Source organism: Amblyraja radiata, chromosome 3 (genome assembly GCF_010909765.2).
Source record: "Amblyraja radiata isolate CabotCenter1 chromosome 3, sAmbRad1.1.pri, whole genome shotgun sequence".
NCBI classification, from domain to species: Eukaryota; Metazoa; Chordata; class Chondrichthyes; order Rajiformes; family Rajidae; genus Amblyraja; species Amblyraja radiata.
This window is the reverse complement of record NC_045958.1, coordinates 38,809,016-38,825,621: the sequence shown is the minus strand read 5'-3', so window position 1 is coordinate 38,825,621 and position 16,606 is coordinate 38,809,016. Positions and strand designations below refer to the sequence as shown.

The following is a 16,606-nucleotide window of genomic DNA, read 5'->3' as shown; positions in this document are numbered from 1 at the left end:
GTTTTCAGACGGAAACTAGCAAGTACGAACTAAACCCAACTTCTAACTGACATGAGTTTTTTTAATGAGGTAACACTGAATGCCAATGAGGACAACGTGATGTTTTACATATGGATTCTTAAAAAACATTTTTGGAAAAAATGAGCTTGGTTATGGCAACATAATCTGTGCCCATTTTTTGATGGCTCAATAAAATTTATTAGGGAAAAAATATTTAAAAAAAAAAGAATTTGGTAAACTATTGAATGTAAGACATCAACAAAATTGAAGATCGTGGAGAAAAATGAACAGCAAAATTGAAGCGACAATGTAGGTTCATTTTTTTGCTAAACTATTCATTAAAGGCTTGAACTTGGATACGCAGGACACACTTTCAAAATCTATAGCTGACAAAAGTGAAATTAATATTGGTGCAAAATGGGGCATAAGTTTGCTTTTTATTCTGCACAATCTTATCTTCCATCCATTTACTATCTATTTAGCACTATTGGAAAATAATTATAATCCCACATGCTATTATTATTATCTCACAGAAAGCACCACTTCCGACCTCTACTTTCTTAGAAGGCTTAGGATGTTCGGCATGTCCACTACAACTCTCACCAACTTCTACAGATATACCATAGAAACCATTTTATCAGCATGTATCACAGCGTGGTTTGTAAACAACTCCATCCAAGACCACAAGAAATTGTAGCGAATTGTGGACGCAGCCCAGACCATCACACAAACCAACCTCCCCTCTATTGACTTCATTCATACCTCATGCTGCCTCGGCAAGGCCAGCAGCAAAATCAAGGATGAGTCGCACCCTGGCCACTCCCTCTTCACCCCTCTCCCATCAGGCAAAAGGCATAGAAGTGTGAAAACACACACCTCCAGATACAGGGACAGTTTCTACCCAGCTGTTATCAGGCAAATGAATCATCCTACCACAACCAGAGAGCAGTACTGAACTACTCTTTGGTGACCCTCGGACTATCCTTGATCTGCCTTTTCTGGCTTTATCTTGCACTAAATGTTATTCCCTTATCGTGTATCTATACACTGTAAATGGCTCGATTGTAGATATGTATTGTCTTTCTGCTGACTGAATAGCACGCAACAAAAGCTTTTCACTGTACCTGTGACAATAAACTAAACTGACTGATGTCAAAGGGAATTTGACAGACCTGAGTCTATGTTTACATTTTCAAATTTAACAACTGAAAGAAATTTTGAGCATGACCGGACCGTTTTCAAATAAACTGAATAAGAAATGGATGCTTACATGAGTTGGTCTGGATTTTATTTAACAGCAGAATATTACGGATGCACTAATGTGCTGGAAAAATGTGTAGGTAGGTTCACCAGGCTGATTCCTGGGATGTCAGGACTTTCATATGAAGAAATACTGAATAGACTCAGCTTGTACTCGCTAGAATTTAGAAGATTGAGGGGGGATTTTATAGAAACTTACAAAATTCTTAAGGGGTTGGACAGGCTAGATGCAGGAAGATTGTTCCCGATGTTGGGGAAGTCCAGAACAAGGGGTCACAGTTTAAGGATAAGAGGGAAATCTTTTAGGACCGAGATGAGAAAAACATTTTTCACACAGAGTGGTGAATCTCTGGAATTCTCTGCCACAGAAGGTAGTTGAGGCCAGTTCATTGGCTATATTTAAGAGGGAGTTAGATGTGGCCCTTGTGGCTAAAGGGATCAGGGGGTATGGAGAGAAGGCAGGTACAGGTACTGAGTTGGATGATCAGCCATGATCTTATTGAATGGCGGTGCAGGTTCGAAGGGCCGAATGGCCTACTCCTGCACCTATTTTCGATGTTTCTAGATAGAATCAAAAATGAGACGAATATAATTCTAATGTATCTTCAAATAAGATCTGTAGGAGAAAGGGAAAACGAAAAGCCTGCGAGGGAGAACCGTGGAGGAGCAGAGGAGAAAATATTGAGTCGTGAGGAACACAGAAGAAAAATCAAAGATTACGAGAGCTCTGAAAACTGGGTTAATTAATATGCCAAAGCGAGCTTCATATAGTGTGGCCGGTTGACGAGTGGACGGTGGTATCCAAAATATCCAGTCAAAGCGTGGCAAGATGTAGTTGGGAAAGAATTTCAGCCTTCCTTTTGAAACGTTGAGAAGAGCATATGTCTCAGAGCGCAAATCAAAAAAAAAAGAAATTCTATTAGTTCACACGTTTGTGTTGCGGCTCGCGACACCGGCGGAATTGTTGCCATCACGGTTCTCTTGAACCCGTCAACCCTATCGGTTTCTGAACGGAGTTTACCCCCAACCCTGGGCAGCAGGTGAGCGAGCCCAGGCTAGCTATGGGCGGCCAACGTGGTCCGAGCGGGGCGGCGACACAGAGAGGAGGGCGGGTGGAAGCGAAGCTGGCGTGACGTGACCAGGTGGAAAAAAGTACATCAAGTTCTTTAAAGAGAAACTTTGAACAACGCCGCTACGTGCGTGGGGTGGGGGTGGGGGCTGTGGCCGGGAGGCGCTCCCTTCTGCATTACCTGGCGGATGAACGAGTCCTGAGGCGATTGCGGGTCGGACTCGGAACCACCGGTCACCTCACATTGGACAGCTGGTCGCGAAAACGCACTCTGGACACAGAAGGGGTGCATGAACAAGAGAAGCCGTGTGGGCAGGAGTCACCGTTTCTCGGTCGTTGAGGGAGGAAGTTTAACCCGAGCTCGCCTGGTTGGATATTGTCTTTTTTGCATGTTTAGTTTGTGTATTTTCGAGTCTCCATTTCCGGATGGAAGAGGAGCCGAGGCTGCGCGCCCTCTTCCACGCTTGCGACGTGAATAATTCCGGGCGTATCGAGTATGAGGAATTTTTCACGGTCTGTTTGGAGCTACAAGTAGGAGAGTCCGAGATCGACGCTATCTTCGACAAGCTCGACTCCAACAGAGACGGCTGCATCAACTTCCGCGAGTTCGCCGAAGGCTTTCACGAAGTTTCCGAGATGATAAACTTGGACGCTTTGAGCGTCGAGCCCGACTGGGACGAATTCCAGCAGAGGCTGGGCGAAGAAGCCAGGTTTATCCCAAGGTGAAACCCTGCAACATATTTACTTGTGTGGCAGACAAGTTGTTCTACATTGGGGTATTTTAAGAGAGTATTGTATTTCACATGCAGTTGGAGCGGCTAGCTTGCTCTACGCGGGCAGCAGGTGTGGGGGTGGAGGAGTCTGGAATAAGTTTTGGTCCTGTCCTGTCTCCTGCTTCTGGCCGAGTACATGGGTCCGGCGCCGGTTCCGCGACCCGAGCCGGCTCAGCGCCCGGGAAACCGCTAGGAGACACGAAACGCGTGGGTCGGAGTCGGACAAACCCGGGCAGCCCCGCCACCACTGCGGATTTCTGCTGGGTTACAGGTGGACGCCATCCTACCTTTAAATAACAGGTCTGCGCCCGGAAAAGTGATTTAGTTCGTGTGTAAAATTGGAATTAATAAATTAAAATCGACTTTCAAATGCCAGTCGATTTGAGAACCTGAGATGATGCAGTGCACCTTATCGTGCTTTTATTAACATTACTTAATCTAGTTTTATAAATTGGGACACGCGACGGATGAGATGCTCGGCGTATTCGGAGGGTAAAAAAAGACGATTTTTCAGCGGACTGCCGGCGACTGTCAAGTTGCCGGCAGTCGCCTGAAAAACCGGGAACTAGAGCGGCGAATGTCAGAATTGAACGCGCACACAAACACATTGCTTCCTTCACTAGCCCGTGTGAATTGGGGGGGAGGGGGTGGGGGAGAGAGGGGGAGGGGGTGGGGGAGAGGGAGGGAGGGGGTTGGAGGGAGAGGGTGGGGGGTGGGAGGGAGAGTGGCAGGGGAGGGGGGAGGAGGAGTGAAGCCAACTTTTAAGTAGCCAGAGATACACGGCTGTGAAGCTCGGCGGACATTTAACGTTACCGGTCGATTATGAAAACTACTGCTTACCATGTTTTTCCCAATGAGCCAATGAAATTCACAGGTCAGCATCCAGCGAACCGGCCTCCACTACCTTCTGAGGCAGAGAATTCCACAGACTCACAACTCTGTGTGAAAAAGTATTTCCTCATCTCGGTTCTAAATGGCTTGCCCCTTATTCTTAAACTGTGGCCCCTTGTTCTGGATTCCTCCAACATCGGGAACATTTCCTGCCTCTAGCGTGTCCAAACCCTTAACAATCTTATATGTTTCAATAAGATACCCCCTCATCCTTCTAAATTCCAGAGTATACAAGCCCAGCCGCACCATTCTATCAACATGTGAAAGTCGTGCCATCCCAGGAATTAACCTGGTGAACCTATGCTACACTCCCTCAAATGCAAGAATGTCCTTCCTCAAATTTGGAGACCAAAACTGCACACAATACTCCAGATGTGGTCTCACTAGGGCCCTGTACAACTGCAGAGGGAGTATGCTCCCATACTCAACTCCTCTTGTTATGAAGGCCAACATGCAAAACGCTTTCTTCACTGCCTGCTGTACCTGCATGTTTACTTTCAGTGACTGATGAACAAGGACCCCCAGATCCCGTTGTACTTCCCCTTTGCCCAACTTGACACCATTTAGATAATAATCTGCCTTCCTGTTTTTGCAACCGAAGTGGATAACCTCACATTTATCCACATTAAACTACATCTGCCATGCACCTGCCCACTCACCCAACCTGTCCAAGTCACCCTGCATTCTCATAGCATCCTCCTCACAGTTCACACTGCCACCCAGCTTTGTGTCATCTGCAAATTTGCTAATGTTACTTTTAATCCCTTCATCTAGATCATTAATGCATATTGTAAATAGCTGCGGTCCCAGCACCGAGCCTTGCGGTACCCCACTCGTCACTGCCTGCCATTCTGAAAGGGATCCGTTAATCCCTACTCTTTGTTTCTTGTCTGCCAACCAATTTTCCATTGATTGTTACTTGCAATGGGACAACAAAGTATTATTGCTCGCTGCAGCTAAACAGGCCCGATAACGCGACAAGTCACCGGTACATATAATAATACAATAAATTAATAACATAAATACTAGGTCACCAAAATAGTGCAAAAACTGGTCCATAGTACAACAAAAGACTGACCATAGTAGATTGTAGTTGTTGAGAGATTAATGTCTTCCAGTGTTCAAGAATATGGATGTTGGGAAGAAGCAGCTCTTTGAACATGTTTTCAGGCTCCTGTACCACCTTCCCAATGGAAATAGCTAAATGATAGCATGGCCAGGATGATGTGGGTCTTAGATATACACTGCCCTTTTGAGGCAGCATGTCCTATAGATCCCTTCAATGGTGGGGAGGTCAGTACCAGGCAATGTCTACCACTATCTGTAGGCACCTTTTGGGTGACCACTTTTGAGCATTCAGATTGCCAAAACAGGCCATGATGCAACCAACCAGGTTGCTTTCTACCGTTCACCTGTAGAAGTTTGATACCCTATTTGTCAATGTACAAAATCTCCTCAATTTTTTTCCTGAAGTAGAGGAGAAAATTTGTTAGGGCAGGGCAAGACCAAAGCTTACTCCAGACTCAACAAACCCCCACATCTGCTGCCTGCATTGAGCAAGCTTCAATTGCATGTGCAATATTACACACTCTTAAATTTGTTATAGGAAAGATATTGTCAAGCTTGAAAGGGTTCAGAGAAGATTTACGAGGATGTTGCCAGGACTAGAGGGTCTGAACTATAGGGAGAGGTTGAGTAGGCTGGGTCTCTATTCCTTGGAGGGTGAGGGTGATATTATAGAGGTGTATAAAATCATGAAGAATAGATCAGGTCGATATGGACATAAGGGATATGGACCAAACGCAGGCAGATGGGACTAGTGTAGCTGGGACATGTTGGCCGGTGTGGGCAAGTTGGGACAAAGGGCCTGTTTCCACACTGTATCACTCTATGACTCTAGATTGATGAACGTTCTTTGTTATTATATTGATGTGCTGGACCCAGAACAGATCTTTGACGAAGGCATCTGTGAATTCCTAACTTTCTTTTCCTGAAGTCCACAATTAGGTCTTTATTCTTGCAAACATTAAGAACTAGATTGTTGTTCTGGCATTATTCAATCAGATTATCAATCACCCTCCAATACTCTGACTCATCATCACCCATTATTCATTCAACAACAATGGTATCATCGACAAAGGTGGTGTTGGCGCTGTGTCTGGCTGCACAGTCATGAGTATAGCTCCAATGCTAATGGTTATTGAGAATGAAGTGTTGTTGACAATCCTTACTGATTGTGGTCTGCCAATGAGGAGTGTGTTACTGCTCCAGGGACCCAGCTTTGATTCTAACCTCCGGTACTATTTTATGGAGTTTCCCCCAAGTGCTCCCTTTCGCTCCCTGCATGCTGCTTTGTTGTATGAATGCTCCCCGCAACACCTGCTGTGTTGTATGAACCCATGACTCGATGAGAAATGAATGGCAAAAATACCTGAAGGACTGTCACCTTCCCCCGATGTGTTGGTGAGTGGTCGAATGGGGCTCAGGTGGAAAATTGATGTGAATGCGGGCAGAAATGAGATTGAGGTAAATTAGTGTTTGACGGCTGGCTCAGTGGGCCGAAGGGCCTGCTTCCGCCCTTTGGGACATTTTCACCAGGTGTGTGCGCTGCCATACGCGAAGCTTCGCTATTTGTAAAAGTTTCTTGTCTAATGAACTTTTTTAAACTCACTGAACCCGAGTTTTGGGATTGTTCAATATATAGGCTGACGGTTAGTACATTTTTCACCCCTGTTTATTCATCGCTCGGCAGACTGTATTTCAGGGATCTCGCCTCGCACCTGTATAATTGGCCACGTTATCATATCCTGCACTGTTTTATCCGTGACTGCGGATGGTAGCGAACGACCCCGAAGGATATTCCCCTTCGTGTTGACAAAGTTTTGCAATTGGTTTATTTTTCACGTAAAGGCGATTTATTTTTAAGAGTTGGTGTGGATCATTTCATTTTCAAATAATCTTATTCAAACAAGAGATGGACACAAAAATCAGGAGTAACTCAGCGGGTCGGACGGCATCTCCGGAGAAAAGGAATAGGCGACGCTTCGGATCGAGATTCTTTTTTTCAGCGATGCTGCATGACCCGCAGAGCTACTCCAGCTTTTTGTGCCTGTCTTCGGTGTAAACCACCATCTGCAGTTTCTTCCTACACTTATTCAAACAAGAATGCATTCACTCCCTCCCCGCCCCACATAACGCATCAAACCTCTGAAGCAGTAATGTGAAAGGCACATAAACAAGGGAAGTGACCTGCCCTTGGAAATCTGGAAATATTGCTTGTTGGTCGCTCTATTCCAAAGGCCAAGGTGAGATTCCCACAGGTGTCTCCAGCATCAGGGGATCATTCCTGACAGGCAGACTTGGCAAACCTTTTTTTACTTGCCTTTTTTTTCTCTGTCCAGCTGCTGAGTTAAGAGTACCCACGAGTCACCACGGTAAGCTCACGGGCTACTACGGTATTACAACGAGTTTAAAAGTATCTAAATTTTCCTTCAAGAGTATATTTGACTCGTGGAAATCTTTCAACATGTTGAAAAATTGACACGAGTTAACACGTTTCCCGAGTACCTGCCGTTGGCGTTACGAGTCGCTAAGTTACGTCCACGCGCTCCGACGTTACCGCTACGTTCATTCCACATGATTACCACGAGTTTGATTTGTTTTAAACTCGGGATAACTCGTGGGTGGACTCGCACCGTGGGACAGGGGTTTAACTGTTTAAAAATTGTCATTAAAGCAACAATCTGTCATTGTCCCAAGCATTATGAATACATTTCCTTGAGTATGCTAGTTTTTCTTTCTATTGGAAAGGTCATATACGTTTTACAGACATTTTCTAAAATAATCTGTTATTTCCCTTAATGATATCTAAATAAGTTTTAAATAAGATGGTTTACTGATATTGTGAAGGAATTGGTAGCTGATTTGATGCTGTGTTGTTCCTGGATTTCTGACAAATGCAACAAATAATTCCCCCCCTTGGTAAATTTTCCTTCAAGAGTATATTTGACTCGTGGAAATCTTTCAACATGTTGAAAAATTGACACGAGTTAACACGTTTCCCGAGTACCTGCCGTTGGCGTTACGAGTCGCTAAGTTACGTCCACGCGCTCTGACGTTACCGCTACGTTCATTCCACATGATTACCACGAGTTTGATTTGTTTTAAACTCGGGATAACTCGTGGGTGGACTCGCACCGTGGGACAGGGGTTTAACTGTTTAAAAATTGTCATTAATGCAACAATCTGTCATTGTCCCAAGCATTATGAATACATTTCCTTGAGTATGCTAGTTTTTCTTTCTATTGGAAAGGTCATATACGTTTTACAGACATTTTCTAAAATAATCTGTTATTTCCCTTAATGATATCTAAATAAGTTTTAAATAAGATGGTTTACTGATATTGTGAAGGAATTGGTAGCTGATTTGATGCTGTGTTGTTCCTGGATTTCTGACAAATGCAACAAATAATTCCCCCCCTTGTCTTGGTAACTCCCAGAGGACATTGCTTTGAAAATGTTTTCTTGCTGTTGATGGAGCATGCAGGGGGAGAACGATGACTAAACATTGGGGAAAATTAGATGAATGTTAATTGTATTGAAGTAATAATTAAAAGTGATAGCGTGTGTCTCACAGTGTTAACTGAGTTGTATTTGCCTCTTGACTTTTGATCTAATTAAACTAAATATGAACTCAGTTCAACACATGGGTATAGAGTATAAGGCAATGAACATAGCAATTAGAGCTGCTTGATTGCGATATTGAGGAAGCAGTATGATTTTTTTTTTGTACATCAAATTAAATGGGCAAGTTTTGTTTGTATAATGAGAGTCTGTGGCGTGTTATCTGCTGCTTAGTATGAATTATTAGTAAAGGTGGAAGTAAACACAGGCAGATGGGACTGGTGTAGATGGGGCATGTTGGTCGACGTGGACGAGTTGGGCCGCAGGGCCTGTTTCCATGCTGTTTGACTAAAGGCATTTGATTTATAGCTGCACAATTGCAGATTATCAAGGTTGGGAAACACCTATCCTAGGACACTAGCTGTAGGAGAATTAGGAAAAATTACAATAGAGTTAAGTGACCCTGATTGTATAGGAAAGGGTGGAAATTGGATATTAGCTCGGAAAATCATGATGCAGAATCAGCTTGTATGCTTTGATTAGAGAATTACTAAGGAATAATTCTGCCCCTATGTCTTGTGGTCTAATGGGTTACAGGGAGCAGGTAGGAGAATGGGATTGAGAGGGAAAAATAGATCAGCCATGATTGAATGGTGGAGTAGAGTTTATGGGCAGAATGGCCTAATTCTGCAGCTATGTCTTTATGGTCTAATGGAGTGAAACTATGAAGCAATGCATTGGAAATACTGATGAAAATAATTCCTGGGCCCCTTAATGGTAACTATAGTGTTTGGCAAAGTATACTGTAAGAATACTCTACCAAAGTATACTCTACCTCTAAGAAGCATAGCTTACAAGGAAAGACTAGATGAATTAGTATTGATGCTTTATCATTTTTTTTCTGTTTTTTTCTGTGCAGACCCCAGCAAGTTGCTGCCCTTTACCAGAACCTAAAATCAGCAGAGCCCAGGCTGATTCGGCAATATGAATGTGTGATCAAGAACTTTGTTCGAGATATCATGTTGCAGAACACAGAACTGGATAAACTAGCATGTACTATGAAAAGGTAAATAGTTTTGAAGTTATGAAGTTTTTTTATGAAGGACACTGATAACTGATGTCATGATGTTTTGGATAATGGGTATAACTAATTACCCTGGTGGAGTTTATGGAAACAAGTCGGACATTAAAAATCTCATTGTCCTGAAGGAGCGTGCTTGATTTTTCACTTTGGGTATCTGGGTATGAAATCAAGGATAATTTTTATGCATGTCTGACCATCTAAGTGAAAATCTGCCTTGATTTATTCCTGAAGGGGTTAGTAGTTACCTCTTAGTGAATGTACCACAAACTAGGCACCTAAACACACCATCTATGGCACCCATCTCATTCACAGCATTAGATATTGGGTTGGTCAGGAACATGTGTTGATGACAGCAGCTCTATTACTCCTGTTATTCTCTCAATCCCTCCTCTAAATGTGCCCATGATGTTTTGTTAGATATGTCTTGATTGGGCCAAATTTTTCGGAAAATACTCATTGGAAGATCAAAACTACGACCTTGGACTGATGCAGTCTCTGCTTGTTTGGAATTGGTTCCATCCCAGTCTGCAGTCAGTGCCTTGGGTGGAAATGACCTAGAGCTGAAGGGATCACTCTTCTTTCCCCGCACCCCTTTACAATGATTATAAACCCATCACTACCACCCCCATCTCTGTGCAGAATTTATATTCTCTGCAGTCAACTCCCACGTTTCTCATTCTCCACCTTTCTGTAAAGTCATCTAATTTGCCTTGCACAGGAATTTCCTCCAAACTCCCATACCTCTGTTTATTCTTTATAAATGCCATGTCATCATGCTTTTGATTATCCCTTGATCTCTCTTTGAGTTGGTTTCCAGATGATTCTGATCAAGTGCCTGTATAGACATTACTGGATTAGCAAACTAATCTTTCAGTTTAACGTCACCTGAAAGATAGTACCTCTGACAAGGTAATGGTCTGTTGGTACTGAACCTAGCAGTCTTTGTACTCACCATTTTCTAACTGGGTGAAAATTAAACTGACCCTCCCTCCCTCCCTCCTACAGGCAAACAGAGCTTAAAAGGAGCATTTGTGTGATTGATTCTTCATCTGATCTTTTGAAGAATAGCTGTCTGTTGTTATCTGCAACTTATTAAAAAAATCTCAAAGTTCCCTTAGACTGTCTTTATTTATCCAACTTTTGAGAGAGAACCATTCATTCTTTTAAATAGTTGGGTTGCACCACAGTGTCCAAGCGTTGAAAATCTTTTTTAAGTCTTGTTACCCCTGGGTAATATTTCCACAAACTCAGTTGGTCACATACAATACCTTTATTGAAATTTAATTTTATATCTTTGAATAACCATGGCTTGTGGCAACTTTGCAAATGCTTACCACATTTCCACTGTGCGAGACACATAATGATGCAGTTGTTAATCACATGGTCTTCAGCTGAAACTGAAGTGGCATGTGTTATGTACGTTTTACGCAGCCCCATTATCCACAGAAATTTGCTCACTATTTTTGTCTGTTGAATAAAGCCTGGATTTATAAACAGGCTGATTTAAATGTTCTGGACACCATTTTCTGTCAAGGATATCGGAGACACTTTAAAAAAATCCAATTAGCTGTCTGTTCTGGATCTTCCAATATTTAGGCAAGGCAAGGCAAGGCAACTTTATTTATATAGCACATTTCATACACGAGGCAGACTCAAAGTGCTTCACATAAAAACATGTCATACAATAAATGAAATAATAAAATGAAATAAAATAGAAGAACTAAAAGAAAAGAAAAACAAAATTAAAAATGCATTATAAAAATTGCAAAAGTTAAAAGTGCAATGTAGTTAAGATTGAGCTGAAAGCTAAAGTAAACATAAAAGTTTTCAGTCTTGTTTTAAAAGTGGTCAAAGTTGAGGCAAGTCTTAAATCTTCAGGAAGTTTATTCCAGCTATTTGTTGCATAGTAACTAAATCCTGCTTTCCCATGTTTTGTATTTACTCTGGGAATCACTAGCAGATTGGTTTCAGAAGATCTTAGCGGTCTAGAAGGCTTATATAGTGGAAGCATGTCAGTGATATACTTTGGCCCTAAACCATGTAGTGATTTATAGGTGAGCAGCAGGATTTTAAAATCAATTCTCTGACATACAGGGAGCCAATGTAAGGATTTAAGAATTGGTGTAATAGAATTGTAGTACATATGTAAATGTAAAAGAATTTAGTACATAACTAGACTAAGTGGGACCCATTGGGTCCCATTCTCACACGAGAGGTCTGGTCCCCCAACGCAATATTCCACCACTCACGCAGAGCCGCCAACTGCGCAGTCGTGGCTGACGGGTTCCCGTTGTGACGCCCCTGATCCTCCTCCTCACCTCACCACCCCCTTGCACTCCCCCCCCCCCCCCCCCCCCATGCACTCACTCCATCCCCCCTCAACCCCCCCCCCATCCACTATTAGCGGCTCTCTGACTGCGCAGCCATTCCCACCCATTGGGTTCCCATTGTGATGTAGAACATGCAGGTATTACTGACGGGCACGACAAGTGGAAAAGGGATTTATTAAAGCTTAAAATGTGAATAACACTTAAAATATGGCCTACCCATGCCGCTGCTACCCCTGCTGCTGCCTACCCCTTCATGCCCCTGCTGCGGCCGTGGCGTGGCCTACTGCTGCCACTGGCATGACCTACCGCTGCCATTGCCTACTGCTGTGTGGTGGTGGGGGAGGAGGGGTGTGGGGGAGGGGGTGTGGATGGGGGAGGGGGAAAGGGATGGGTGTGGGTGGGAGGCATGTGGGGGGAGGGGGGTTTGTGTGTGTGGGGGGGGAGGGGATTGTGGGGGGAGGGGAGGGGGTGTAGGTGGGAGGGGTGGGGGAGGGGGTGTATGTGGGAGGGGGGAGGGGGGGTATGTGGGAGGGGGGGAGGGGTGTAAGGGGGGAGGGATTGGTGGTGGTTGCAGGAGGGGTGTGTATAGTGGGGGAGGGGGTGTGCATGGTGGGGGGGGTGTGGTGAGGTGGAGGGGGGAGTGTGGGCTCAGCGGCTCCCAGCTCCGACCGCTCCAGCCCTGTTGGTAGGCCGCGAGGAGACGAAAATATGGCTCGGAGAAAACCCACATCTCCGACCAGGTAGGGACTGAGAAAAATAGTTTCCCCTTTTCTAATCTTTTTATGTGTGGGGGGGGGAGGAAGACTTCCAAAACAAACGCTTTTAATTCACTAAAAATTAAAAAAAAAAATGTGAAAGGACTAAAAACTGCTGGCAGGGCAGCCATACTCGACGGCACCCCCTGACAAGGTAATAAAGATGGTGGTGAAAATGCTGGAGACCAGGCCATATTAACTCACACATTTCTCTGGCGACGATTAATCACTCAACATCTATAGATAATTCATCAATTACTATTTTAACATTATGACTTGCACAGTACAGTTCGACGATGATTATTCTGTGGCATGCAATTTAATTCATGCTGATTTGGTTACTGAAGCAGGCTCTGCTAATTTTATAAAGTGACATTGCAACTTGACTTAAAACCCTAACAACTTCCAGCAATTGGGTTCTTCTTATATATTGTGTTATTCAGTTTTTTTGGGGAGAAGAGGATCGTTCCTATATTACAAGGATGGCAATTCTCCTTCTCCATTTTTATCCATTCTGTCTGTTGGGTAGAACTATCCAACCAATAAATCATATTCTTAATATGCACTGCCCAGTAATCTATATTACTAAAAGTCTGTTCTTGACCGGTTTTGGCCATCTGTGCTGCGATTTCCGAGAGAACGCCGCCACCTACGGCCGTCATTTTTGGCCACCTCGCTCAGAGCCCCCCTCTGCCGCATGTGCGCCGAGGATTTTTCCCGTAGATGAAAAATTACAGAGATATTAATGTTTTTACAACATTCCCCATTCTCTCTGCTGCCCCTGCTGGAGGGAGGGGGAGGGACTATAAAACCAGGAAGTGGTGTGCCTCAATCAGTCTCTGCAAGTGGTGTGCCTCAATCAGTCTCTGCAAGTGGTGTGCCTCAATCAGAGCTCTGAATGACACTGAACAAATGTCTCCACAGCTGTGAGTACCCATAATGTGGTTTGAAAATGAAAATATGGTTAGTTTGAGGGAAAAAAGCACTGCCTGCAAATGGTTGTTTGGGGGGTTTGGTTGAAGTAAAAAGGCACCCTCTCTCTCTCTCCCCTCCTCTCTCTCCCCTCCTCTCTCTCCCCTCCTCTCTCTCCCCCCCTCTCTCTCCCCCCTCTCTCTCCCTCCTCCTCCTCTCTCTCCCCCTCCTCGTCTCTCCCCTCCTCTCTCACCCCCCCCCTATCCCTCTTGCCCCTCTCTCTGTGTCTCTGTCTCTCTCTCTGCCCCTTCTCTCTCTGCCCTCACTCTCTAACCCCCCCCCCCCCCTCCCTCTCTAGATGTGACTGCAAGTTGGGGGCTATGCATCAGTAGATAGGGTGGTTATGGGGTAAAAGGAGTAAATTAATAATATTAATATAATATCAAGGGGGGTAATTAGCGTGAGTGCGGGGGGGGGGGGATAGTTAGTGTGTGTGACGCTGCATGCCGCCTCCCCCCCCCACAACCGTACATTGGGGGAACAGACCCAACGGGTCTGCACTTGGTCTAGTAATACATAAAATTCGGAAGTGAAAGTCCCCCGACCTCTTTTGGTTTACATAAGTGTTTTTTTGTGATTCTATGTGATCTATAGTCCCAAATATAATTAGTAATATTAGAGTCTAATTTAAAAAAAAAATATTTTGATATATATACCGGTATAGACTGAAATAGATATAGTAATTGTGGTAGGAAGATCATTTTTATTGCATTTATTCTACCTAATAATGATAAGGGAAGTGTTTTCCAAAATTTAATCAGCGTATTAAGTTTATTTAATAAAGGTATGAAATTAGCGTTGAATAATGCTTTATATTTTCTAGTAATCTGAATACCCAAATATTTAAATTTTTCTGTTGCGATTTTAAAGGGGAACTTCAATAAGTGTGTAGGTTCTTGAGGTTTTAATGTCATGATTTCACTTTTATTCCTGTTTATTCTATATCAAGAAAAAGACCCAAATTCCTCTATTAAATTTAATAAATTTGGTATGCTCGTTTGTGACTTTGTAATATATAAAAGTATATCATCTGCATATAATGAGATTTTATTCTTTGAGTCCCTGGTATTATAGCCCCGGATGAATTCTTATACTTTCAGCCAGGGGTTCTATCATAAGGGCAAACAGCAGGGGTGATCATGCACATCCCTGCCTATTACACCTTGATAATTGAAATTTTTGAGATAACATGTTATTAGTTAAAATTCTTGCCATCGGTTTATCATATAATAATTTTACCCATGTTATAAAATTCTCTCCCATATTAAATTTTTGTAGTACTTTATATAAGTATTGCCACTCTACCTGATCAAATGCTTTCTCTGCATCCAAATAAATAATTGATATATCTTCTTCCTCTACTTTATGCGAGTACATTATATTAAACAGACGTCTCAGATTATTAAATTAGTATCTTTTAGGTATAAACCCCGTTTGATCAGGGTTTATCAATTTACTAATATATTTGCTTAATCTTCTTGCTAAAATCTTTGCCAAAATTTTCTGATCTGTATTTAAAAGTGATATAGCTCTGTATGAGCCCGGTTCTTCTAAATCTTTATCTTTTTTGGAATAAGCGTAATAGTTGATTCTGTTAGTGTTTCAGGTAGTTTGTTTTCTTTAAAAGCATGGTAGTATAAATTAAATAAATAAGGGGTCGTTATCTCATGAAATTTTTTATAAAATTCATTATTAAGACCATCTGGTCCCGGTGTCTTACCATTTTTCAGCGATTTTATTGTTTCACCTATTTCTTTGATTGTAATTTGAGCTCCTAGTTCCTCTTGTTCCAAAAGGTCCAGTATTGGAAGATTACAGTTATCTTGAATTTTTTTAAATTTTACTATCTTCTATTTTAATTTTAGATGTATATAAGTTTTGGTAAAATTGAGCAAATCTATTATTAATATCTTTAGGTAGTATTAGTAATTCACCTTTCTCTGATTTAATTTTGGTTATAGTATTTTCCATTTCTTGTTTTTTCAATTGGCGAGCTAAAAGCTTATGTGGTTTGTCACCAAACTCAAAATGTTCCTGTTTTGTAATTTGGAATAGTCTTATTACTCTTGCCGATAAAATTCGATTAAGTTTAAATTTCAGTAATATTATGTTATTGTGTTTATCTGTCGTGGAATCTTTAGCATTACTAACTCTCTGATTAAGAGGGAGTTAGATGTGGCCCTTGTGGCTAAGGGGATCAGAGGGTATGGAGAGAAGGCAGGTACGGGATACTGAGTTGGATGATCAGCCATGATCATATTGAATGGCGGTGCAGGCTCGAAGGGCCGAATGGCCTACTCCTGCACCTAATTTCTATGTTTCTATGTTTCTATGTTTCTTGTTCTAACAACATTTGTTCTGTCTTATTCTTTTTATTTTGAAAACTTTGATATGAAATTATAATTCCTCTCATAAATGCCTTAAAGGTTTCCCATAATAAAGAAGGCAAAGTACCTGGTATATCATTTGTATCGAAAAAAAAATTAATTTGTTGTTTTAAATATTGATAGCCTTGCACGTCATTTAAAATATGTGTATTAAACCTCCAAAAAATTTTTTTACCCGGCATTCCCTCAAATTTTACTGAAAATGTCAGCGGAGAGTGATCTGAGATACTACTAATGTGGTATGTTGGGTTGTTTGTATATGGCATTAATTTCATATCCACTAAAAAATAATCAATTCTTGAATAAGTTTTATGTACCGAAGAGTAAAACGAGTATTCCCTTCCAACTGGATTAGCAGATCTCCAAACATCTATTATATTAGTATTTTTTATATATGTATTTAGAAGTTCGCTAGTCTTAGATTTTAAATTACTCTTCCTTTGTTTTGCTGATTTATCTAGA

General features: G+C 42.3%; 1 protein-coding gene across 1 annotated transcript in view; it reads left to right on the top strand.

The window, feature by feature from the left end:
• Positions 1-2,414: 2,414 nt before the first annotated feature.
• Positions 2,415-16,606, top strand: part of rasef (RAS and EF-hand domain containing) — a 63,008-nt gene continuing 48,816 nt past the window's right edge. Inside the window, exons 1-2 of the mRNA XM_033017624.1 lie at positions 2,415-3,051; positions 9,536-9,682. Coding sequence (XP_032873515.1) covers positions 2,756-3,051; positions 9,536-9,682 — 443 coding nt within the window. The 5' untranslated portion in view covers positions 2,415-2,755. The remainder of the gene's footprint in view (positions 3,052-9,535; positions 9,683-16,606) is intronic.